Below are 23,566 nucleotides of genomic sequence, written 5' to 3' on the forward strand. Positions count from 1 at the left end.
TTACCGATAACGTAAGCAATATTACCTGCCACCGAACGCATTGGAGCGAAATATGGAGAGTGGTAGAAACCCTTGGGGCGAATTCGAAGGTGAAGTGTGGCTCAGGGTCCGATTGCGCGAGTATGATTCTTCCAAATTGCCCATGCAGAATTGTTGAGAGTGTAATGTAGCGGAGAAAATTGAGACCGGCGAAAACTACGATCGATCGTTCTTGAGTTGGTATACCAGGTCGGAGACAATACTTAAATGTGTACCATGAGAGTACGCAATCATGCTCGATAGCGCATCGAGATCACTCATCCACTCGTATTGCACTCTTGTTTATTTGCATGTCTGTCTCCGCTTCGCCTTCGGCTTCGCCTCATTCACATCACAGTGCCATGGAACGGAGAGTACCAGCTTCAGGTGCTTCACCGGGGTTGGACCCTGCCTCATCACCCTCTCCGCTTCTCCGAGGCCGGAACCAAACATTGCCGCATTTTGAAGAGTCTCCGATGCCTACGATCTCTCTCATTTGAGGGGTACCTTTTCGTATGGGATGGTTGAGTGTTGGGGAAATTTTGAGGGGCTACATTGCGTCCCATCGTAGTACCAGTGGATGGAGTGGATGGCAACCAAAATACCAAACCACACGCGAACACACGAACACACTTGAGATCAGTCCCTAAGAATGAGGAAATGCAGGGTGAGAGTATAAAACCGGCATATCCCCTTTTAGAGTCTCTCATCCGTAAACACTTCGACCTCAATCTACCGTCTTCGACTTCGATCAAAAAAACTTCAAGTACGATCTCTCCTCTTATTACAACCGCTTCATCACTTCAAGCAAAAACAACTAACACATCCCCAGTCACTACCAACAAAACGTACTACCTCCCCTTTCTACCACTCCACCACTCCACCTAACACTCCCTTCCCAGCAACCCAACCCGACCACCACAATGCAATTCTCCACTATCCTCGGCGCCACCATGGCCCTCTTCGCAGGCGTTACCTTCGGCACCATGGAAACCACCATGTTTATCGAGCCTAAGGTAACCCATCGCATCGATACCGTCACCGTTACCGCTCGTGCCGTTACCGTCACCGCTGCTCCCTACGCCGCATAAACAGGTCTACCTCCTGGTACCTGTCCGTAGCATCTTGGTTGCGTTGAGATGATTGGGGTTACAATAGGAAAGGCTGGTCAGAGGTCTTACGGCGAGTTTTTCTTGTGGGTAGATGTGTCTGGCTGGCTGAGATGAGGACGCTGAAAGGTCCGGGAAAAGTAGATGGGAGATGTGATTCAATTCCATGTCTTACTGTCTAATACTCGTTTCTTTGCTTGCTGTGTGATGTGTGGCATATGACGACGACATCCTCACGATAGCACTAAACGCGTCTTCAATTTCCAAGATGATTGTGATACTGCTGCAGAGGAGTCTTTTCGGAACGAGGTGAAATTGGTTCACATATTATCATTATGTTATAGACACAGCTAACCGACCTCCATCACACACACCACCATTTCAAGATGTCGCATCGTCACCAAAAGCTAGTTGCATTCTTCGTGCGTGCGCAGCTCTTCGCTTAGCCTGTGCTGACATGGGCTTCTTCGGAGCATCTCCGTTCTGACTTCCGTTGGAAGGCGCCGGGCTATTTTCTGCCTGCACTGAAACAGACGGAACGGGAGGAGGTATCTCTACCTGAACTGGGACTGATGAGGTAGTGGGTGGTACCTCCACGCGCAACTCTTGTTTCGGTGTGGGAATTGGTTGCTCGTGCAATACGGGTGGTGAAAGTATGGCTTGTTGCGTATTCGTTGTCTGTTGCGCCGCTTCTGTAGTGGAAGCCTGTCGCACTAGATCTTCAGCCATTGTCTTGACGACTTTGTGGCTACGAAGTCGTTGCTGAAGGACGGAGAGCACGACGTCATCATCGTCTAGTTCCACCGGCATCTCTGTTGCGCTGGCAAGGCGTTGCTGAAGGACGGAGAGCACGACATCGTCATCATCTAGCTCGACTGGCGTCTCTGTTGGGCTGGCAAGTATGGGCTGCGAGGTTTCTGGAGTGATGATCTGGGGTGGTGGTGGTGGTGGTGGTGGACGAGACGGTGCAGTTACCGGAAGGGTAGTCGCCGCCTCCTCCGTACTGGGTGTTGTTGTAGTTTCGGCGACCGTGGTAATTGTGGGTGACGGTGTTGCGTTGAATGATCTGCTGCTTGACGTTTGCGACAACCTTTTAGACATGCGCTGTGACGGCCGCTGGCTACTTGGGCGACGAACTGGCTCGTCGTCGGTGAAAGTGGTAACGTTGACAAGAGCACTGGGCGATCGCAGAGTGTGTATAGATGTTGCATAGTGAGACATAGGCGACGATGTGCGCTCCGCAGAGGCAAAGCTATTTCGTCGCAAGCTCGAGTCGTCCTCATACATCGACGACGCATCCGCATTCCCCTTCTCATGTTGTGGTAGTTGCGCAAGTCCTTCGCTACTTGTAGGAAGCTGGCGGGGCGATGGAGCTGCAGTAGTCTTGGTTGCGATGTTTGGTAGACCGTCTGTCATCGCATTCGTTATAGGTGTAGCCTCAGGGACAACAGGTAACGCATGACCGGTTGTTGGGGTCGACGTCACCGAGATCGATGGAATAGAAGTTATTGGACTGTTTGGCCACTCTCTACTCGGCAGCCTCTCACTTGCCGCACTAGGCATCACATAGTCCGCCAAATCATCGATAAGTGACGGCTGACTCTTGAGATGAGGGAGCTCCGATGGCAAAGACCTGTGCTTTTCGCTATGCCTTTGGATGTCTATCGACGTTGCTCGATACCGTCTCGCTAGCATGGGGACGCTGACGGTAGCTTGTGTGGACAGAGTGGAGTCGGTGCGCTCGATTGTTGCATCGCCATTATTCGAGGGGGAAGGTGCGACATCGATGGAGGCGCGAGGTCTTGGTTCCCGAAGGACGGATTGTCGGGAGTAGTCTGAGCGTGCTCGTGGTCGTCTGGACAGTGTCGAGCTTTCAGTACTGAATTCGCGGGATACCTGAGGGCTCAGGAAGCTCTGTGAGTTTTGCCTCTCCTCGATATCCAAGTCAGCCGGCGTACTACCGGCCAGTTCTACAGGCACCGAATTGACACTACCGGCTAAAGGTCGTTAGTTGGACTGAAGTCTGGTCTATCGTGGATGACACTCACTTTCGACGTCGTCTTTTTCGGCTTCAGACGCCAGTGTGATATTTGATGCGGAGACGCTCGCTTGATTTGTTCGGTATTTCTGCCTCGAATAAGGTCCACGTAGCGCGTCTTTCTCATCATGAGGTACCCAAGGTCGTACCGGAGCCTCGAAAATGGGTGTTTCTGCGATAGCACCAGGCTTCCCACAGAGTTCTGCCGTTTGCATGACGTATATAGCACCGGTCAACTGAGCGTGGCACTGATCTAACAGCTGCTTCTTTTTCAGAAGTTTTTTCTGGTTTCTTAGACCCCACTCAAGCTTCAGCTTCGATGCAGCTGTGCCGCCATCTCCATCGTGGCCCCAGGCTTTGTCCATATCCATGCCGATTTCGTTAAGAGCACGTCGCACCTCGAGCAAGGAAGTCTCGATCCATCTCCGCTTATTTGGGTAAGCATCCAGGAAATTCGAAACCGCAGATGAGATGAAAAGGCGCGTCGCCTCATCGATGTCTTGTCGCACTTGTTGGATGATGCTCACGAAAGCGATGGTATCCGCAGAAGCCTTCTCGGTGGTGAGGACATAGTCCGCAAAGTAGTAGGTAGTCGGTATCGCTGGAAAGTCGCATAAGATGTCATCGGGCGTTTCCCTTGGAATAGCATTTGACGGCCGCCGGTCCTCAGAGTTCCTAGGCTCCTGCTTCGGCCGCCCGATCTTGCGTTGGAAATACTTCAGCCTTGTACCTTCGGTCTCCGTAGGCGCTTGCGTGGGGAGGTCAGCCCGATGCAGTGTTTCCGGTAAGAACAAGCCAGCGGCGGGCAACATCGAAGTCAACGTTGGCATGAGCGTCGTTCGTATTACTTCAAGCTGATTGTACTATTGCTGTACAGAGTCTGAAAGTAGCCGGTAGCGCGCATGGGTTAAGCAATGGTAGCAGGCGACATGCGCCAGGTACACCAGGACAAACCCCGCAGAGAATGACGCAGTACTTGCTCGAAATAGGCACAGCCGGTGCAGATGTGCTGGTGTTCCAGTTTCGTGTGTCGGCCTGTCCGATGGAAGTATTTGCTAACAGCTACACATGGGATAGTTGTCAGTCGATCACGGCACCGATGTAGCGGTAAAGTGTTGGTTGGGGGCGCAGAACAACAACTCAGCCGCGGGCACCGTACCGCAGAGTCATGCAGCGTTGTCGTCTCACGCCGCACAGCATAATCATGCCAACGTGCATGGGACGTCTCGCCGGATTTGGCATAAATTACTTATAAGGCACTGGTCTTCGATCCAAACCTCGCTATTAGGCCACGCCGCAAGGATGCTGATTGCATGGACTACGCCTCAATGGGGGCCAAAACACATTCCATATTGGCCCCCATGCGCAAGATGCGGGTTCGGAAGAGGGAAGCGAAATCAGACTAGGAGTTGGTCTAGCCGATTGGCCGTTGCGCGTAAGCCTTCGCATCTCGAACATGATGGATGACCATCTTCATCGCAAGTGCAAGCGTCGTAGCGTATCGCCTTCCCCTGTTCGGCGAGGACATGAAGATGTAAGCACAATTTTAAGCTTAAATTCATTCGATAGCAATGTGGTCATCACTGTGACAGCGTGGGACCTAAGGCCTCCGCAACGTGAAACTTCTTGAAGGTGGCACAGGTTCTACCTGTGAGCACAGTCGTACGCGAGGGTTTCCTTGCATGAGCCACCGACTCATGCATCCAACCGTCTCACCACAGCCTCGCTGAAAGGCCGCGGCGGACTGACTGGATTACCAGCCTCGTCCGCTACTTGCACAAGAGCGGGGAAAATGCACAAGTCCCCTGACGTGACACCATGTTCCTCCTGCCACTCGAACTCCCATGCGCTAGGCTGAGAAAACAGCGTGAAAGCGAAAAGCGCAGCCCGCTTCAGCACTTCCTCAAGATTCCGCTTACGCTCTCCATTGTTCATGCGAGAGTCCGCGTATGGCTGTAGAACGTTGTCTAATGTTGCAAGCGTTGCCTGTATACTTGCGTGTCGACTGTCGGAGGGACCGAAGGGATTGCGGATGTAGCTAGCCTGCATCAACTCCGCAGTCATGACCCGCCAGCGCGCCATCAATGAAGTTTGAGCTGCACGAAAGTCAGTACTTCTATACTAGGAGACGAAGGAACTTGTGCCGCATACCTTGATAGCCACGATCTCCAGTCGCGACGGCTTGGTAACATTGCGCGACTTCGGACGGCAAGAGGCTCTTTGAGGGATCTTTAGAGGGTTGAAGTTTCGAGACGATCACCCAGGCGATGATGAACCTTAGGGCAATCTCTCTAGTTGCAGCATTTCCAATCAATGTAGTGAGTGTTCCTACCGAGACTGGTAAACCTGGTCCTATTGCGTGAAGATCCTCATAGTCGATGAGACCAGGGTTGACACGGCTGGTGTGGTAGTAACTCTGGACATGGTTTTTGATGGCATTGCTTATCTTCGAGACATCGCCAGAGATGGCTTTGTCTTCCAGGGGCTGAGGAAGTCCACCACCCAGAGCAGCTACAGATGATCGTTTTCCGGCTAACGGTATAGCACTGGCGGAGAACCCTTTTTCCTGCGAAGCCAACGCATATGTGTCGGATTGGGGATACTGATTCTTGGGCTGTCTTCTTCTGCGCCGGCAAAACCACAGAATGGCTCCGGCGAGCAGTGCACCTGCGGCAAAGCATCCGATCGCGATACCGGCGATCGCACCTGTCGAAAGGGCGGAGCCTTCACTCTGGGGTAAGAGTGGGACACTCGTGGCTGGAGAAATGGATTCTGACGGTCCAGTCTTAGTCGCTTGGGAGCTAGTTGAAGCAGGCGTTGCTGCTGTAGTTGGCGGAACAGCTGCGCTTGTGGCCGGAAGTGATGTTGCTGGAGCGGCCGTAGTGGAAATCTGTGCCGTCTGATATAGAAGACGCGGTGGATTTGCCTTTCCATCCACGGACAGAATGAGTCCGTCGAATGTTGCAGTTGTAGCTGCAACAACATTCAGCGTTGAAGTTTGCAGTGGTCCCCCGGGTAGAGAAACTGAGGTCACTGTATAGACAATCCCTTTGCCGGGTTCGGCGAAGGGGAGGAGGACCTGCACTGTCGCGACTGGCTTCTCCGCTAATGACAGCACGAGGGGATACTGTAAAGCAGCGCTAGTTGTGATGTCCGCACTGGCCCAGTCGATGGAGGGGGGTTGTTGATTTCCATCTCCCATCTTGAAGATTAGTTATTTTACTCCGTAGGTAAGGTCAACCGCCTCTTATCGATCGGGGTTGTTTCGCGGACAATGTGACAATGTGAAGATGCAACACGAGAACAGTCGACAAGAAAGTGGAATACGTCCCAGTCAAATCTCGGGTAATTGAGCAACTTGAGAGAAGTTAGCTTGCCGTGTAGAGATCGTAGAGAGTTTTAGCGATTACCGGCTGTGCTGTACCACGGCCTATGTTGCAGCCACTAAAGAGGGGTGTCTCCCCGTTTGGCGCTCGTAACAAGGTTAGTCTTATCACAGTTCCTCCCGAATAATGCAAGCGAAATGGATTGAGACCGAAAGGTAGATAGTTCAGCCAACCATTCGGTCTTATGCAGTCTCCCTGAAGTGCCTCGTTGCGGCCCCCAAGGCGCACTCGGCATGCATAAAAGGCGTATTCTTAGGCTCAAAATACATGGGGGCCGAAATGGCGCGTGTTGTGATCGGTCGAAAAGATGCTGTGCCGCAAGGCTGAGACATAGGGGCCGCCTCAAGGCACCTGCATCGTCTCCGCATCTTATAGATACGTGATCAGGCGGGAAGGCAACAACAAAGACCGCGTCACCGACAACGAGACAAGATGGAGCGAAACGAGCGACCGCATATGATCGTGGGTGTAGACCTTGGGATGACGTGTAAGTTCTGGTGAGGCTGAGGAATGGCACGTGGGGAGGCGATTCCCAATTCGGATTAGTGTGCTGCGTTGAATCACGTGCTCCTGATCACACCAGTCCGCGGCTGATACATCTCTCCAGGTACCGGCGTGGCATATGTAAACCTCTCCATAGGCAGCGAAACTGTCCGCTGGGTGCAGAAGTGGCCTGGACGATTCCAGGCGAATGAAAACAAAGTTCCGACGGTAGTTGTCTACCCAATTGGCTCCAAGGATCCATCATCATGGGGCTTTCTCTCGGAGACCGCAGCAGAGACCGCAGCCGATGACAAGGAGTACAAGGAGTGGTTCAAGACATGCCTCGACCCAGAGAAGCTCCGCCGAAAGCAGATGGAAGATCCAGAAGGCGCACCTGAAAACCTACAGGAGGTTGAGAAGTGGTATGGCGACTATCTGCGGAAGATGTACGAGTACTTGTCGTTCAAGCTTGGCGGAGAGCTTTCTGGCATCGGCTGGGAAGAGGCTAGAATTGAGTTCATATTCAGCGTGCCGACCACATGGGCTCCGATGCCAACAGTGGAGAACTTCAAACGGCTGGTGAAAGAGGCGGGCTATGGGACGCATCCGCACCACGAAGTAGCGATAGGTCTCACGGAAGCCGAAGCCGCTGCAGTACATGTATCCACCGAAGCACCAGGCATTTTCCGCGAGAACGATGTCTTGCTAGTTTGTGACGCCGGAGGTGGAACAACCGATCTTAGCGTGCTGAAAGTCACTGGCACGGTCAACCAGGCTATCGATCTTCAGCAGATGGATGTTGTGTTTGGCGAGACCATCGGATCCGCTGCTATCGATTACGAGTTTGAGAGGCTGGTGATGCATCGGTTGACGCTCGCACACAGTACAAATCCTCTACCGGTCGACCCCGCGGATGCCGGATGGGAGATGATGAAAAGTCGAGACTTCCAAGCCGTGAAGTGTGAGTATGGCGCCCCAGACGACACACCGTTGTTCAGTATAGGAATTCCACGTGTTCCGCAAACGTACAGCAACTCTGATCCGGAAGTTCGAATTCGCAACGGCGAGATGACGTTCGAACGGCAAGACTTGCAGCGCCTATTCGACAAGCAGATCGCGAAGCTGTTCAAGCTCATCGACACGCAGCTGCAATCGCTTTTTCAGAAATTCCCGAGAGAGCATGTAGCGCATCTGGTCCTCAGTGGTGGGCTGGGCAATAGCGCGTATGTGCAATCGCAGCTCCGAAAGTACTACGCGCGCACCTCTTTCCCAAATGCTGAGTCCATCTCGGTGAGCATAGCGCCTGACCCTCAACTCGCTGTGTGCAAGGGTCTCGTCAGCGATCGTATGCGAAAGATCCTGACATCACGATCGGTTCTCGGCTGGCGTTGTTGTCGAGCGTCGTATGGCACTGTGTGCAAGATCGCGTATGACAAGAAGAACCCCGAGCATCAAGGGAAAGAGCTTGTTCGAGATCCACTAAACAACAAGCTGTATATCACGCAGTCGATAGCGTGGTTCGTCAAGAAGGGCGCGCCAGTAAGCGTGGACAAGCCGATCGAGCACAACTTCATCAAGAAGGTCGACCCGGGCGATCCAAGAAGGGCATTTCCGACGACTGTCATCGAGAGTGACTTGGATGCGGCGATATTGCCAGACCAAATGAACCAATGTATGTGTACCGAAGCTCGGCCGCCTCATTCGTCCAGCTTTCTGACAGCTCACAGACACGCGCATCCTCTGCGAGATAAATTCAGACCTCTCTGCAGCGGATGAGAAGAAGTTCCAAGAGAAGAACAAGCACTTCTGGTCGTTGCAGAAGCACTATCTGCGCATCGAGTACTCGGTACGCGTCTTGATCGGACCCGCAGACATCCGCTTCGAGCTGTGGTTTGACGACCAGAAGCTTAGTCGCGATGAGTCGATCAGAGTAGAGTGGATGCCTGCGCAGATGCCGCAAACGTCTCAGATCGCCGAGATGTCCGGGGCGGAGAGAGAGGCTGTTGAGATGTCCAACACGCCGCCCACGCCCATAGGCGCTGCGCCCCCAAGTGGCGCATTCAAGACTGATCCAAATGCGAAAGCCATAAGGACAGGTGGCTTCGCGGTCGTCAATAAGAGGGCTACTGTTGAGATGGGCAAGAAGCCAAGAGGAGTGGGTGGGCTATTTGGGAAGAGCTCTTTCTTTGGACGCGCTGCGTAGGACGACGCCCTGGAGCTCTGGCCGCGATGGCGCGAAAATGACGCGGTGCGCATCGGCGCGGAAGGCAGCTTCCGATAGCTTCGTAGCTGACAGCACCAATTAATACCCTCAACCTACGTCCTCCTCATCAGGTAGATGATACCAGGCTCTCTCGTTTGACTGGTCGCTATGTTGCAAACAAGTGAGGAGCCACTCAGCTCTAAGCCGGCCATCGCCCCGGTCACTTGCCTGTCTTGTGTTAACGTTACACCCATTGCGCTTTCAGCCCGTCAGCCTCGTCAGCCTTGACTGCAGGCAACGAGGTCACCGTCTGCTTATAAGTATGGCGCACGTCATATCAATGCTCCTCCAGTTTCTGTATTTCTGGCAGAACAACTAATATCATGCGCTACCTCCCGTTCCTTGGTAAGAGGCCGGTAGTCACGGTTCTGATCACAACTGACGTAGTTGAAGCCACCGCATGCGGTCTGATCGCATCTATCGCAGCATTCGACATCTCGCCGCAAGAGGTCCTAGACTCGAACACGCCCAAATTCTTGAACGAAGCAATCGATCCTTGCTCGTTGGCCGACTCCCCAAAAGCAAATGCGAGCGTTCAGCTTAGCAGTTGGTTAGAATGCGCTGTCAATGGTACGTACAAAAGACAATATGCTTAAGGCCTCATCATACTAATACAAGAACAGGGTTCTATCCATACCCTGCGAACACGAATTGGCCCAACGGCCATGCGAAATCATTCTCGAAAGACATCAAATTCACCTTCAACGACACGCATTACGACTTCGACGGCTCAAGGCGGCTCTATACAATCTTCAACGCGACCCTGGGCATGGCCTTTGCGCCTTTCAAGCATGGCCCCATCAACACCCTTGGTGTGCCCAACATAAATGGCGATAAAGGTGGCTTCGTGTACATGATCGGGTGGGCTGGTGGTTTCCAGACCCGCGTCAAACGCGACTTGTACTTCACAAACGCAGCATTCGCGGTAGTCAAAGAGGAGGACGGAGAAAGGAAGATTGTTGAGTTCCGAGAGAGCGGCAACATTCCTAACACAGCACCACTGCCAGAGCCAGTCCAGTGGGGATGCTCCTTCGAGTAGCACACTCAGCGGCACTCATTGAAGGCTTCCAGCAAGGAAGTGCAGAAGCAAGAAGTATGAACATAGCATCTAGCAAAGCTGCTGTTTCCTTGACGACAACATGGCATCCTCGCACCTGCGCATCTTTTGCGATGCCCCTATCCGACAAAACCCCTCCTCGCTTCCGCCATCTGTTTCTGCAAACCCTCCATCTTCTTGATTAATCGATTGAGAAACTCGTTCCTGTTCTCTTTCTCTGTGTCATCTCTGCCGTTGTTCATCCAGTCACAGACTCGTTCATCGTCTAGCAAATCGCTCTTCCGCTCCATGACCTCTAAGTTGGCCTCCATTTTCTCGGTATGGGAGCGAATGATATCAACACAGTCTTGCTGCTCTATGGCTGTCTCGATAGCTGGAAAATCGTCGTCTAGCTGCTTGAGCAAGTAAAGACTTGTCAATACCCGGTCGGCTCGATCCTCGAGGTCCATTAATATGGATGTCAGGTCTCTCGGTTGGCGGTCTTGAGGATTATGGGCGTCGCTCATTGTACTGACTTTTGCCGCTGTGGTTTTGAACATGTTTCGCATATCTTTTCTTGCTGACCTGCTTTTGTAAATCAGGGCGTGAAGGAAGAAGCTGGTTTAGACATCATGGGTGGATAAACACTTTCGATATGTGAGTCGCGGGGTATCATTGTAGGATGACAATCAAGTCTAGTCGTACTCTGTTCATTACTCAACAGCTAGCCCACTGACATTCCATATTGTCAGTTTCACATTGTCTCGAACTTGGTTTGCAGCTCAGACCTTGACACCTGGAGTGGAATGCAGCGTCTAGGGACACATCGACCAGTCGAAATCTTCCTCCTCGAATCCGTACCTCACATCAGCCCTGACCTCTTTGACCTTCTCCTCGATCATCTCCAAACTCTCTTCTAAATCCTGCTTGTCCTCCTTGGCGATTTCCAATGCGCGATGTGGCAACTTCCCACCCACAACATAAGTGCCTGCGATATCTGTGATATCGATGCTGTTCACCAGCTTCCGATATTGTTCCACATCTTGCTCCAACATTTCCAGTTCGGCTTTAACAGAGGCCACGGCACCAGCGCGGTCGGTGGCGAGGATATCAGATTTGGCTTCGTGATGTAGGTGTGCGATTTTAGACCAGCGGTTTATGATCTTGTCGTAATGTGAGGGGAGAATTTCCCAAAAGGTGGTAGAGAGAAGTGTTGCCCGAGGTGTTGGGTGTGGTGTTGACATGACGGCGGAGATGACTGATGCTCTACTTCGGGTGGACGCGCAAGCCGTGGTTTTGTAGAGGCATGCATCGTCTCGGGATGACGGCGCCTCAACAGTAGATAAGACTTCACAACAACAACAGCGACGTGTTTGCTTTTTGTCGAAGGCGGTGTACGTGAGGATTCTGTAAGTGACGGCGTCCATGCTTCTCTTCTTTGTCGTGCCATTTGGACTGTGGCCGTGATGCGCTTTGACTCAATGCCGGCTCGTCGCGTCCTTAGGGTCACAGCTTGTGTGTGACTGTTCGCGCACAGGACAACCTGACACAGTCATAGTCTCCTACAAAACCTGCGCAGTAAATGTGTAACTCCTTCACATATCGTACAAACCTGGAGTCTTTCATCAAAATGTCGGAATTTTACCCTACCTATGAGGCCTCTTTCACGCTAGAGATGTTTAGGAGAGTTTTAGAGGAACACGACGACTATACGTCAGAATTGAAGCCTCAGCTGGAACATATCGAGGAAAAGTTGAACGAGGTCTTCAAATTGCCGCAGACTTCTGCAGGTGAACTGTGTCCCAGCCGCAAGTACGCTGTCATAGTACCATATGTACACGCTACTAACAGCAGAACAGTTCGGAAAACAGATATTACGAATGTCATCAAAGCTCTAAACATCAAATTCACCGAGGAGAGCATTGGCCATTACTTGAGCCAACTAGCACGCGTTGACTATCAGCAAGGCGGGTTTACAGGTCCGTTCTGGCGAATCTGCTACGTCGGTAAATCCGGGACGAGCAAGATGGATGAGACGAGGCGGCGGGAGGCACATGAGGACATACGCTGGCTTTTTCAGGAAGCTCACAAAGCAGTTGAGCGTTTTCGAGAGTCGGTGTCAGGCTGGATCGTGGAAGAGGATTTAGAGACACTGAAACACGGTTTGAAATGCGAGGAAAGAAATAAGAATCGCCTTCAAGATATCTTGGAAGAAGCTTGGCAGAGCGCAGAAAGAGCAAAGGTGGCTCTAGTTGGCCTGGACACGATGTTCCAAAGAATGCGGAAGGATGCTGGTTGTGAAGATGAAGACGAATAGCTGAGCTCACAGTGGCTAATTCAATTTGAGTCATCAAGCGACTCGTATTCAAGAACTAAACTGGAGTACATATATTTACCACCCTGATATGCTATGATACCAGCACACGAGGCGAGCTATTGAAGTAGCGATATACGTGACGCCAACATACATGTGATGTAGCCCTACCTAGGTAGCCACACTCTTCTGACATCACGTGCTGAACTAAGGAGATTGCGCATGACCTGATCGCCGGAATCAACACCTTACACTCCTTTTTCTACTACAGAGCTGCTCGTATTGCATCTGCACCTCGACATAATCATGAACACAGAACACCAAACTCATGAAGCGGACGAGGAGTACTCTTCAGAGTTCGAAGAACTAGTCAATAAGATTAGCGAGCTGAAGGCAAGGATACCTGGCTGTCTCGAGGAAGTCGATTCACTATGCCACAGCTTTGTGGAAGCTACGCCGGGTACAGCAGAAGAACGCGATGCAGTTAAGCGAGTGCGGAAGATAGTCGCTGATATTGAGAACAGGTATCAAGAGATTGATACTCATTACGGCTGGGTATTGGCGTCAGATCGCGAACTGAGGGACGAGGTACTTAGTTCGTACTTTGGAAAAAAGTTAGACGGCAAGGTTTGGTTGAAAAGATCTATCAGAATGCTCAAGAAGACCCGTCGTATGCTAGAGATGAGCCAGCAGCGCGTCTTTTGATGGACAACCCCATATATCGTACGCGCATCACCTAATACCGAAGCTCAACCTAGAAGTACTTTCCCGAAGTCATACCCAGCAAGCCCCAAAGCGCAACCACACCCTGATACGTCGTACGTATTCTAGCAGACCCTGGAGACCCTTCCTTCGCACATACCACACCGTCAATGATTGCCATCCATCCAATGCAAGCAAGTAGTGTGTCCATGGCTTCCAAATGGCCCCCGAAATAAATTCCCCAGATCGCCACACCAATAGTGGTAACGCGCGAACCTTCGATCTTGATCAAAGGCCACGCTACCTTAGAAGATGCGATGCTTTTGGAGAGACCGTATGTCAGGATAGCTTGTTCGGGCCCATGAGTAAAAGACATCAGCCCGCCGACTGTCCAGATGCTGGCGAGAAGGAGAGGCGGGACGTGTCTGGGCACGAAATGCTCGAAAATGATTGATAGCGATGTCAGAAGCTGGCAGGCGAGTCGATATGTGTACAAAGAGATTTCTGAATAGGGTAAGATTCTCTCGATTTCCCTGATATAGCGCGATCGTGTAAAGGCATAGGGGCAATTCAAACGTAGTGTGAGTGCGACGCTCGAGTCGAAAGTGTCAGAAACAAGTTCGTTCCAGCGGCTTGGTGGGACGAACGGGGCGCCTGAAGCTTGTGACGTGTCTAGTGCAGGGCGTAATTGTGCTGTTAAATATAGACAACCAGAGTGTAAGTACAGGGAAAGGCCGACGGCGAGCCAGTAGAGAAATCAGCCTCCACTCGCGATGTATCGAGGTCGATAAAGATATTGTCATAGTGCTGTGACCCAACCGGTGCTGCTTTCCCGGGTCCTTAAGGCTCTCGTTTTCTAGCAGCGATGCCTAATTGGAGGAGACAGGAGCGAGCGCCGATAGAGCACCATCTTCTAGCCCGACACCGCTACGGCGATATGCCATAGCCGTCGTCATGATCCCCTGCGATTGCTGCTCAAGGTTGGCATTGTTGTCTTTCCAATGCGGCAAATCCATAGTATCTCTAAATGCTGATTCCCGCCCCACAGCGTTCGGTTCAGACTCCTTGTCTTCGGAGCAGGCAGGCGTAAAATATGTTGAAGGCGGGACAAGTATGGATTTTGCCAAGATCCAGCAGCTGACTACGAAATGATAGTTCGCGACTCGGAATTCTCCAAGTAAGCTGGATTGGGAAGGTTGCCATGCCAATTGGAAATGCATCTGTACATGGCTGATACCATACGACGCTTCCTGCAAGTCTTGTAACGCCTGGAGGTGAGCTTCTTCCTCGATGAGAGTCATTGCACCAGAGCGTAGCTGAAGTCGTGTTGAAAGACGTAGAAGGTGAACCGCGTCATTATCTGTGACATGGCGAATGAGTTTTCGTTGAGTATCGTTCAGCGTGATGTTCACAGAGTCTTCGAATAGACCCACAAAGTCTATGAATGAGCCCGGAGAGTCTCCTACGTTATCCAAGGAGCCTGCGAAAGAGTCGGTAGACGCTGTATCTCTATTCGGTTCATAAAACCCGGTAATGCCGAACACAGTAATATTGCGCGCCTTCTCGATCGACAAGATACTGGACATGTGCGATGTCGATCCGTGAAACGGGGTCGTGTATTCATTGCCGTCACCAACACTGAACTCTGCCGCTTGATAGAAGAAGTGAAGCGCCTCTTCTTGAATCTGAGGATGAATGATCACCCATGCTGGAAGGGTCTGGATCTGTTCACAAAGTTCATCGCAGTCTAGATACCGCGCGTTGACAGCGCCAGCGAGGCAAAAGTCGTCCTGATAGTAGATATGCGTTCCTTGCCAAGCGTACTCATAGATCTGATCGCGTAGTTCCCTCGGTAGCATCAAGATCAGGTTGGAACAGTCTTTCAATTGATTCTTTCGAGAGATGTCTTCATCGTGGCGATCCCGTGCGGATACATGGCTGTTGCGCGGTCGTGTCCTTTGGCTGCGAAGCCAGCTAAGTGTGTATACTGATGCCTTAGGTATCGTTCGTGGCGTGCACCTGCGTAACTTCTCCAGTAGCCGATAGGGTAGCGATGTGAGATGATGCCGCGCATGGGGCTGCAGCGATTCTGGTGGACCTCGAGCCGCCATAGCTTTGCAATATGCGTTCGAAGGGTTATGTTTGCAGTATTCTAAATGGAAGTATTCCCAGCATATTAGCCACACTTACGATAACTTACTCTGAGTGCAGCCAGGAGAAATTTCGACCCTTGCCGAAGAGCGAGGGCAAGATTGCGCGGCGCTCGCGATCCACAGCTCTACCCATGGAACATTGAGGGGTGCAAGCAGCCATGCCACCAATCGATCTCATCCCATTGTAATGGAATTGGTACATTGATGTATGCAGCGCACAAGACTGTCATCGTTTATTATGTCCGTGTCATAAACCGATCTTGCTGTCGATGGAATAACGTCCATGGCGACAGATCGCTTTCGGCGCGTCGTCGTCGTCGCACGCTGACGAAAGTGTGCGATGAGAGAAAGAGTTGGTGCAATGGTTGTGTCAAAGCTGGGTAGGAACATCTTGTGTGAACGCGTACACGCGTGTGGCGTCATGACCGTGTTCTAGCGCGTAAAATGACGTCACTGGCCCCGGGGCCGGCAAAGAGGTTTGCAAAGACCAGCTCCATTCGTTCCAGAAAGCGCATTGGTATGGAGACCCATTCCGAATTACATACAAAGACCCGACCCTGATACCGACTTTTACATTCCCAAAGACTAATCTAGCAGGCACTCGCCCAGCAAGCTCGCAGGCTTCACTCGTCGATCACTCCGCAATCAGATCCGAAGGTGTCGCAACACTCCGGATGCTTGTTGCAATCTGTGTTCCGTGTATACAGCGAGGCCCTGCCGCAGTCGGTCTCGACTTTACCGGAACTCGAGAAACCTCCGTCTTTCACACCTGCCCACCACGTCAGCGAGACCAATGAGTTTGGCTTGTCGGGCTTACAGTCAGACTCCAGGAAGGGCTCGAATGCTTCCTTGCATTCGAATGGGCACTCAGTAAGCCCGTCTGGTATCTGGCTCCATCTGAGGGTGCCGTAAAATCCAGGTGTGTCGTCGTCTCCCCACTCCCAAGGTTTATCGAGTCGGTTGTCGTTCTTGTCACAGGCGGTTTCGATCCAGCTGTGTGAAGCTTAGCAATTTTCACTAGACCATGATTGCAGAGTTCGCTCACCGTTTGAAGTTGGCTCTGGGGTCGTCATATTCTTGTGTGTTGTTTTTACATTCCGAGGCCTCAGATACCGGGTTGTCGGCTAATTTGATGAGCTCTTCGAGCCATGCATATTGCGCATCCATGTATCCTTTGGGTACTTCATAGACGTACGGATAGTTGACGACTTCGCATCTGCAACCGAGATGCCTGGGCTATTTGCAATACTGTTAGTGTTGCCACTGCGTGGGTCATGTAACATACCGTGAGACATGTTGGTGTCGTAGGAATCTCCGAACTAATCATTCTAGTGAAGGGATCTGTCACCTCTCTTTGGCCCTGGCAGTCTTCCATTGTGCAAATGAGATCCTTAGCACACATCAGATCTTCCTCTTTGAGGTCGGTAATGATGTCGCTCTTGCTAAGGAATATGTCGACTAGGGTTTGACCAACGAGCATGGCTGCGTGGGCAGCGATCGTAAGACCGAGTGCACTATTAGCTAGAGCGAATGGGTCCCAGTTTTGATCAGCTTCTGGAGTTTGTCCCGTCGCACTGAAGACCTGGCGATAAACTCGAACGATCGCGATCGAATCACCAATAGAGATGCTAGGGATCGGGAACCCGATAGCTTGACCCGCGGCCGGTTCAATGGGGATGTTTGCCTGCGCTAAAGCCATGAGGTTGTCCGGACCGGTGTCCGCAAGGTCCATGGCATGCCGTAAGATACGTTCAATGCACTCCTCAGTAGGATCAGCGCGCTTCAGGTTCTGGCCTTGGCAGATCTGCTGAGTCTCTTGAAGACCGGTCATTCCCAGGAAGTCTTGAATGCGGTCGGCTGTTTCTTCGGGGATGTGATACACAATATCTCCAGCTTCGTGTCCGTCACTGGCCGTGGTGAGCGTCTCGATGCTGATAAGACTCCTAGAGATTCTGTTAGTATTTCTCAGAGTATCGTCAAACATCGGTTGCTTACGTTGGCGTAGTCGTTGCAGGGGGTCGAACCGTTAACGTAGCTGCGATAGCGCTGGCATCGGAGGCCGTCACGATGGCGATTTCTTGAGCACCAGCCATCGACTGAATCTGCCGGAGATCCTCCGGGGGAAGCTTGATCGCTTTTCCTAGGTCTTGTTTGTACAACAAGACTATCTCGGCTAACACGACTCCCCAAAGAACATAGAGAACCCAAGGTGCAATGGGAATGAAGCGTTTGACGTGAGTAGATACCCCAGTCTTCTGTATCACACCGTTGATTGCGTCGCGACATTCTTCAGCTGGTTTATTGTCGCAGCTTTCGGCGCGAACAGTCTTCATCTGTTCGTGTATCTCCGGACCGAACGCGACAGTGATCCCGTCAGCTGGGAAAGTGTCATAGACCCCGGTAGGATATACTTGGACTTCAGATCCCGATGGCTCCGGGTTAGCGGCCTGTGTGTAGAGTTTAGCATGGTTCAGATGGAAAGCAGACCGATACATACCGTGGTTGGAAAGTACGCATCTTCCGGGCCCAATGTGAACGTTGGAAGAGCAGAGCTTTCTTCTCTACGCGAAGGAGGCTTTAACGTTGGGGACGGTATTCCAGTAGATGTTCCCAAGACGCGAGCTGAAACAATTCGGAAAGTGAGGGTTAGCGCGAGCAAGTTGGGGAAGGACATTGTGATTGTGAAGAAGTAGTTTGGCTGTCAGTTTTTTGTTGCAGATTTTCGAGCTTATGTATCGAAATCTCAGGCCTTCAGCACCATATCTAGCAACCAAATATTCTGGTCGAGACACCATGTCGTTTTCTCATCGCCCCAAGCGGCATCGCGATATCCGGAGAGGCACAGCGGAGACGAGGACCAGCTGCACACATTTCTCTTGAGGCACAGCTATCGGGACTGGCATTCGAAGACGACGAGTTTCAAATTAGAAGGTGGTCGAGAACCTGGCGGCGTCTATGAACATATTTGGGGTTGGCGAAGTCGACATGAAACACCATTGACCATGCACGCGAACGTTGGGAAGCCTCGCTAATCCTCGATATGTGGCGGAGTGCAGAACTGAAGCGGCTGGGGCCGAGGAATATATTGAAAGTGTCGTGATGTTGATGAGCTCTTGGGGCTGGGGGCTGATTTGCATGTATGTTGCATCGAAAACTGTTGTTGTTTTTGACGACTGGGATGGAAGCGAACTGTGCCGCGTGAAGCGCCCCCACGAATAGTAGCACACCTGCCTGCTGCCCCAACCGAGCGGGACAGAACGCGTGGGGCCGTCTCATGATGTCTTCGGTATCCGAGGGCGGTAGGCGATGCAAAAGATAGCCATTGGCGACCGAATATGTGCGGCGCATGCTCAAGTGCATCGATGTGTCGTGTCCAGTAGCAAGCCTGACAAGTAGTTTTGCGTATACTTAAGGAGCTCATGCAGATATGTCGAAGTCAATCAAGCACTTGTTCATTGTTACACTGCCAGCCTCTTCAAGCGACACAACCGGACTTAGTTCAACATGTTCCCGTTCCTCTTCCTGACGATATCTTTACTCCTACCTTTCATCGTCAAGGCCTACAAGATCGATGCATCTTGCGAAGAAAAGGGTATAGCAGCGGACGTCCGAGCTGCCATGGGATCAGCGATCCAGATGGTCAACGCAGCATACACTACATTAGCAAAGCCTTCAGTTTTATTGAGTGATGATGAGGTCGAGCTGATCAGGAATCTATTCGCAAAGGACGGCTTGGAGCCAGCCCAACTTATCGATGACGGCAAAATGGACAAAACGAACCGACTGTTGTATAGTATTCAGCACAATATGGGGCAAGAGGTGACAGGGTCGAACAGTGTGCCTGATACTGACGTGGTAGGACAACTCAGTCATGCATATTCCATTGTCGACGATGCTGACGTACCAATCTCAGATCATCTATTGCCACTACGACCGCTGGGTACCGGTGGAGGGGAAGGCGAATCTCTATGAAGATACAAGTAAGTGACACAATCACTACTTACACCGATAATGGACTGATTGAGCCTAGCAAATGGTTACAAGCTCAAGCTCAAAGAACTGTCGTGTAGAGGTTCGACGCTTGACAGAGTTGCTCTGGCAGTCACAACCAATCCGCAGATCACGACTGTGTTCGAAGCCCCACCAAATCACCCAGAGGGTGCACCACCTCCTACAAGATTCAAGAGACTGCCCAGCCAAATCCAGCTTTGTTTGTGGTTCGTGGATTGGATCAAGCAGAAGGAGCAGAAGAGCGCAGACGACGTGAAACGGCGAACAAGGATTGGCAGAAAGCTCATCAACCAGGCACAGGCAAATGGCCGGACTTGGGGCTTGGGCCTGAACCAGATTGGTACGTCGTACTTTGATACATTCTCGAACAGTGTCTAATCGTAGCAACCTCAGATGCCTTTTCATTGTTGGACAAAGTACTCTTGCATGAGATGACCCACGCTCGTGGGGCATACTCGGAGTTGGGCGATGATGGTAAGGATACTGAGGGTCTGAAAGATGTGGCTTCGCCAAACTTTTTCGCCTCGATGCTGGATTGGCCATCGTATGGTTGGGAGGGTGCGGTGAGACTTGCCCGTAACGGACAAGACCTTGGAGAGGAGAATGCACCAGACAACAACGCCGACACAATAGCGCTCTTCGGGGTTGGTACGTGAGAAACAAGCCAACTGGCCACTGGCAGCTAATTCATCCACAGGTTCCAAGTTGTTGGCGGATCCTAATCCACGCAAGATCGACAGCAAAGGCCGCATTGTTCCACAGAGCTAAGGAAACGCGCTTTGATCCGGAGAGTGTATGCAAATGAATGCAGGGAGCGAGATGGTGAATTGGGCGTCGGAGCAGTCGTTGGTCAAGAGTAGAGTTCTTGGTATCATCAGATAAAGTTCCCGTGGTCATACTTCTTTCCGTGATGCGTCATTTGAAACGGTACATCTCCAAGTGCGATTACGACCGTGGGGGGTAGGTCGATATTAAGGGTGACTCGAAAAGTCACAGCCCGTATTAGCTTCAGTGAGTTCAAAATCCATACCAGCGCCGCTTCTTCCACGGTTTCGGCGTTCGCTTCAAAGCTTTGACATTGATCTCGTATCGAAATTTCGACTTGAAGCGTGCGTAGATCATCCAAGGTGGCGAGAGTACGACAGCCGTCTACCCAATCCTGGTAGTTTTCTCGCGGAAAGCTTCCTCTCTTGTCCATCCAGTGTTTCATCGGAGTCAGGAAAGTGGTCGATATGTGCACCTTTCGAAGCATGTTCCAACAGCTCGGAGACACAAGATTGTTGAAAGAGGTCACGCCTGTAATGCCTCTAAAGCTAAAGTGGTTGGCGGCATAAAGGACTTCGATCGCTTCACAAAAGCTACAGATATCGAGTAAGCAGGCGGAAGCCATTATTTCCGGATAGTCTCACATTATCCGACACGCCAAAAGCAATGATATGAGATCACTATTGGTGTGACAGGCGGGACGGATATGTTGCACGTCGCCTTCTGACCATACTCCAAAGCATGTATGCTGCCATGTAACATAAGGGCTGTCCTTATCTACACAACGCCAATGCCCCAGCTTGTAAGGTCGTCCGATACCATAAGTGACGTGTAGAAAGTGCAGCAGACGCTGCGGGTCGGCGAGAACCTCTTCGTAGATGAGCAGTCGCACTTCGGCCGACAGCTTCCCGAAAAGCACACACTGCTTCTGATCGAGGGGCTCACCCCTCGGTAATTCAAGTCGCGGGATGAATTTGGACGCTGGGCATTGATTGATTGTCGTCGTCGGTTCGGGCTTTTTCCGCTGCCATTTTCGGAGCAATGCACGCATGGCGGCGTAGGCGGCGATGAAGAGGTGTCGCGACACAGCTCAAAATATCTTGAGAGAATTTGCGCAATCACGAAGGATCTGGCCGCAGATTGTAGGAGCTCAAGAGGCCTTGTTTGGGTGGTTGGGCTTTTGACTGCGCCCAGGTGGCTCGGGACGAGATTGCGGCACAGCAATGCAGCGTGCGAAGACCGAGAGCCGGCGCTTACATGCACATGCGTGCGGTATTAACGCGGTAATCATAGCATGGAATAGATTGTCGCGTCGGTGCGATGTGAACAAGATCCCGTATTGATGTACACGGATGCGCTGATGAGTTCCAGTGATGTTAGGGGAGGGAAGCTCCACGACGCGTGCCGTCGAATGAAGACTAGCTTCTTTTCTAGGACGCGTAGACTGTGGACCCACCCATCGTCGCGTTTCTCCCTTCGCCCCCTTCCGATAACCTGCACGCACGCGACGCCAACACAAAGACTTCGCCAGAACGATTTTGCAGTGCAATGGTTGCTTGATCGTCGTCGCAACTACTTCATGCCGGCCATCCATGGGTGCTTCAAAAGCTCGGTCGCCGATTTCCTGTCTTCCGGCCGCCATCGAAGCATCGAGCGTATGAAATCGAGAAATAATTCCTTTTCCTCCCCTTCAAGCCCAGAGACTCTTTCCTCGAGTGAGATCTTAGGAATAGTTACACTCCTGGAGCCACCCGTCCAATATCCTATGGAAGTTAGCAGAGTCTATGTCAGGACAATCTCAATGACTAACCTTGCTCATCGAAGACCTTCTTCGTGATGTCATTGCTTTGTGTGTATTCAAGCGGAGGCATTCCAAGGTATGCAACCATTTCGGAAACATGATGTGTCCCTGATGGGTTGCCCTCGGTGTCACGGGCGTCGAACAGATGCTCGTCTTCAAACAAGTCCCACACCTAATCAAGAGTAAGTCATTACGGCTTCCTTGTGATAGTGTTGAATACTTACCAACGTGGCGAGACTCCAAATGTCCACCTTGGAACCCCACTCCATCTGGAAAATTATCTCTGGTGCACGGTATAGCTCAGGCTGAATCAAGCCGGAGTGGGAATCTCCTATCCGCGCTTCTCCAAAGTCACAGAGAACTGGTCGGCCCCAAAGATCACCCGTAGGATGGGGAAGCTTACGGGAACTGTAAATGGTGCGTGTGTCGTCAATCACTTTGGATGGTGACGGGTTTTCTGCTTCAGCTTTCTCGAAGTTTTCCAGGATAGTGTCATCATTCACAGTCAGCATGATATTTCCGGGATTGATGTCTAATTTGTCAGTTGATCCAATCACGTTGCACTATCTTGCCGTACCTGTATGTACGACCTTAGCCTCGTCGTGTAAGAACGACAGTGCCTTTAGCACGTTGGCTAGCGTGAACTTTAGAAGCGGAACGTTGAGCTTGTGTGCTGGGTTGTAATACTGGAGCTGTCGAATAGTCATGTGCATGGGTGGATGAACAAAGCACAAGTGTTTGCCAGTCGGACCGTCGAGCTCAAATTCGCCATACAGTTCGCGGATATATGCTTGGCCGCGATGCTGTGATTGTATAGAACTGACATGCTCGTAAAAGTCTAGCTCTCGATTGAGCTGTGGGGTCTTTTCGGCATCTCGGGTACAAATCTTGACAGCGACGAAGTCAGCGACGAAGCCAGCGTCTCGTTCTCTGTGCACAGATGATCAGAATTTGAAGGGTGGATGGGGGTGAAGAACGCCAAACATACTGAATATCCCGAATATCCCGACACAGCCAGACCGTGGAGTATGCACCGTAACCAAGTTTGCCTATAACCTTAAAGCTAGAATCGAGAATCTCACCAGGTCGTGCTGGATAAAACTGATCATGGCTATACCACGGAAGGCGCTCCTCCTCGAAGAGCTCGCTGGCATTTATTTTCGTACTCTGGAAGCGGGAAATTCGGGAAATGGGAGAGGGAAATCCGAAACGACTACATGCGCTTTGACTAAATCTCAGCATGGTGGTGTAGAGACGCCATATCATCGTGGGAAGTTAGTGTGACGGTCCAAAGGCGGCATGTTGGCCGCACTGATGCCTGGCACGGGCAATGACAACCACCCGGTTTCCGCCCACATACTTCCACCACGACCAACTCCCACCGCGTCCGCCGCAACCTCGCTTGACTCAATCCCCAAGACCCAGAAGGCGCCTCCGACAGTTCACGTTTAGCCTTAAAGCGGAGACCCCGTTTCAGCCCTCAAGCC

At 51.6% G+C, this 23,566-nt stretch overlaps 9 protein-coding genes across 9 annotated transcripts; 3 read left to right on the plus strand and 6 right to left on the minus strand.

The window, feature by feature from the left end:
- Positions 1–3,097: 3,097 nt before the first annotated feature.
- On the minus strand, positions 3,098–5,229 carry J4E84_003929 (uncharacterized protein; the record flags this gene model as incomplete). Its single annotated transcript, XM_049386538.1, has 4 exons — positions 3,098–3,117; positions 3,176–4,028; positions 4,120–4,227; positions 4,882–5,229. 4 exons carry the CDS (start codon positions 5,227–5,229, stop codon positions 3,098–3,100), a joined length of 1,329 nt encoding a protein of 442 aa, XP_049245308.1.
- A 52-nt stretch (positions 5,230–5,281) lies between these two features.
- Positions 5,282–6,367, minus strand: J4E84_003930 (uncharacterized protein; the record flags this gene model as incomplete). Its single annotated transcript, XM_049386539.1, has 1 exon — positions 5,282–6,367. One exon carries the CDS (start codon positions 6,365–6,367, stop codon positions 5,282–5,284), a length of 1,086 nt encoding a protein of 361 aa, XP_049245309.1.
- A 616-nt stretch (positions 6,368–6,983) lies between these two features.
- Positions 6,984–9,237, plus strand: J4E84_003931 (uncharacterized protein; the record flags this gene model as incomplete). Its single annotated transcript, XM_049386540.1, has 3 exons — positions 6,984–7,038; positions 7,159–8,706; positions 8,762–9,237. The coding sequence occupies 3 exons, from the start codon at positions 6,984–6,986 to the stop codon at positions 9,235–9,237; spliced, it is 2,079 nt and encodes a 692-aa protein (XP_049245310.1).
- Positions 9,238–9,620: 383 nt separating this feature from the next.
- J4E84_003932 (uncharacterized protein) lies at positions 9,621–10,336 on the plus strand (the record flags this gene model as incomplete). Its single annotated transcript, XM_049386541.1, has 2 exons — positions 9,621–9,867; positions 9,921–10,336. 2 exons carry the CDS (start codon positions 9,621–9,623, stop codon positions 10,334–10,336), a joined length of 663 nt encoding a protein of 220 aa, XP_049245311.1.
- A 137-nt stretch (positions 10,337–10,473) lies between these two features.
- Positions 10,474–11,077, minus strand: J4E84_003933 (uncharacterized protein; the record flags this gene model as incomplete). Its single annotated transcript, XM_049386542.1, has 2 exons — positions 10,474–10,877; positions 11,071–11,077. 2 exons carry the CDS (start codon positions 11,075–11,077, stop codon positions 10,474–10,476), a joined length of 411 nt encoding a protein of 136 aa, XP_049245312.1.
- A 71-nt stretch (positions 11,078–11,148) lies between these two features.
- J4E84_003934 (uncharacterized protein) lies at positions 11,149–11,577 on the minus strand (the record flags this gene model as incomplete). The annotated part of the gene is made up of 1 exon (XM_049386543.1): positions 11,149–11,577. One exon carries the CDS (start codon positions 11,575–11,577, stop codon positions 11,149–11,151), a length of 429 nt encoding a protein of 142 aa, XP_049245313.1.
- Positions 11,578–16,543: 4,966 nt separating this feature from the next.
- J4E84_003935 (uncharacterized protein) lies at positions 16,544–17,595 on the minus strand (the record flags this gene model as incomplete). Its single annotated transcript, XM_049386544.1, has 3 exons — positions 16,544–16,738; positions 16,788–17,445; positions 17,498–17,595. The coding sequence occupies 3 exons, from the start codon at positions 17,593–17,595 to the stop codon at positions 16,544–16,546; spliced, it is 951 nt and encodes a 316-aa protein (XP_049245314.1).
- A 1,411-nt stretch (positions 17,596–19,006) lies between these two features.
- Positions 19,007–19,891, plus strand: J4E84_003936 (uncharacterized protein; the record flags this gene model as incomplete). Its single annotated transcript, XM_049386545.1, has 3 exons — positions 19,007–19,357; positions 19,416–19,482; positions 19,533–19,891. The coding sequence occupies 3 exons, from the start codon at positions 19,007–19,009 to the stop codon at positions 19,889–19,891; spliced, it is 777 nt and encodes a 258-aa protein (XP_049245315.1).
- Positions 19,892–21,850: 1,959 nt separating this feature from the next.
- On the minus strand, positions 21,851–22,591 carry J4E84_003937 (uncharacterized protein; the record flags this gene model as incomplete). The annotated part of the gene is made up of 3 exons (XM_049386546.1): positions 21,851–22,041; positions 22,089–22,251; positions 22,304–22,591. 3 exons carry the CDS (start codon positions 22,589–22,591, stop codon positions 21,851–21,853), a joined length of 642 nt encoding a protein of 213 aa, XP_049245316.1.
- Positions 22,592–23,566: the final 975 nt, after the last annotated feature.

The sequence above is a fragment of the Alternaria hordeiaustralica genome, assembly GCF_023758085.1.
Source record: "Alternaria hordeiaustralica strain BMP 2776 chromosome Unknown scaffold_6, whole genome shotgun sequence".
Taxonomy (NCBI): domain Eukaryota; kingdom Fungi; phylum Ascomycota; class Dothideomycetes; order Pleosporales; family Pleosporaceae; genus Alternaria; species Alternaria hordeiaustralica.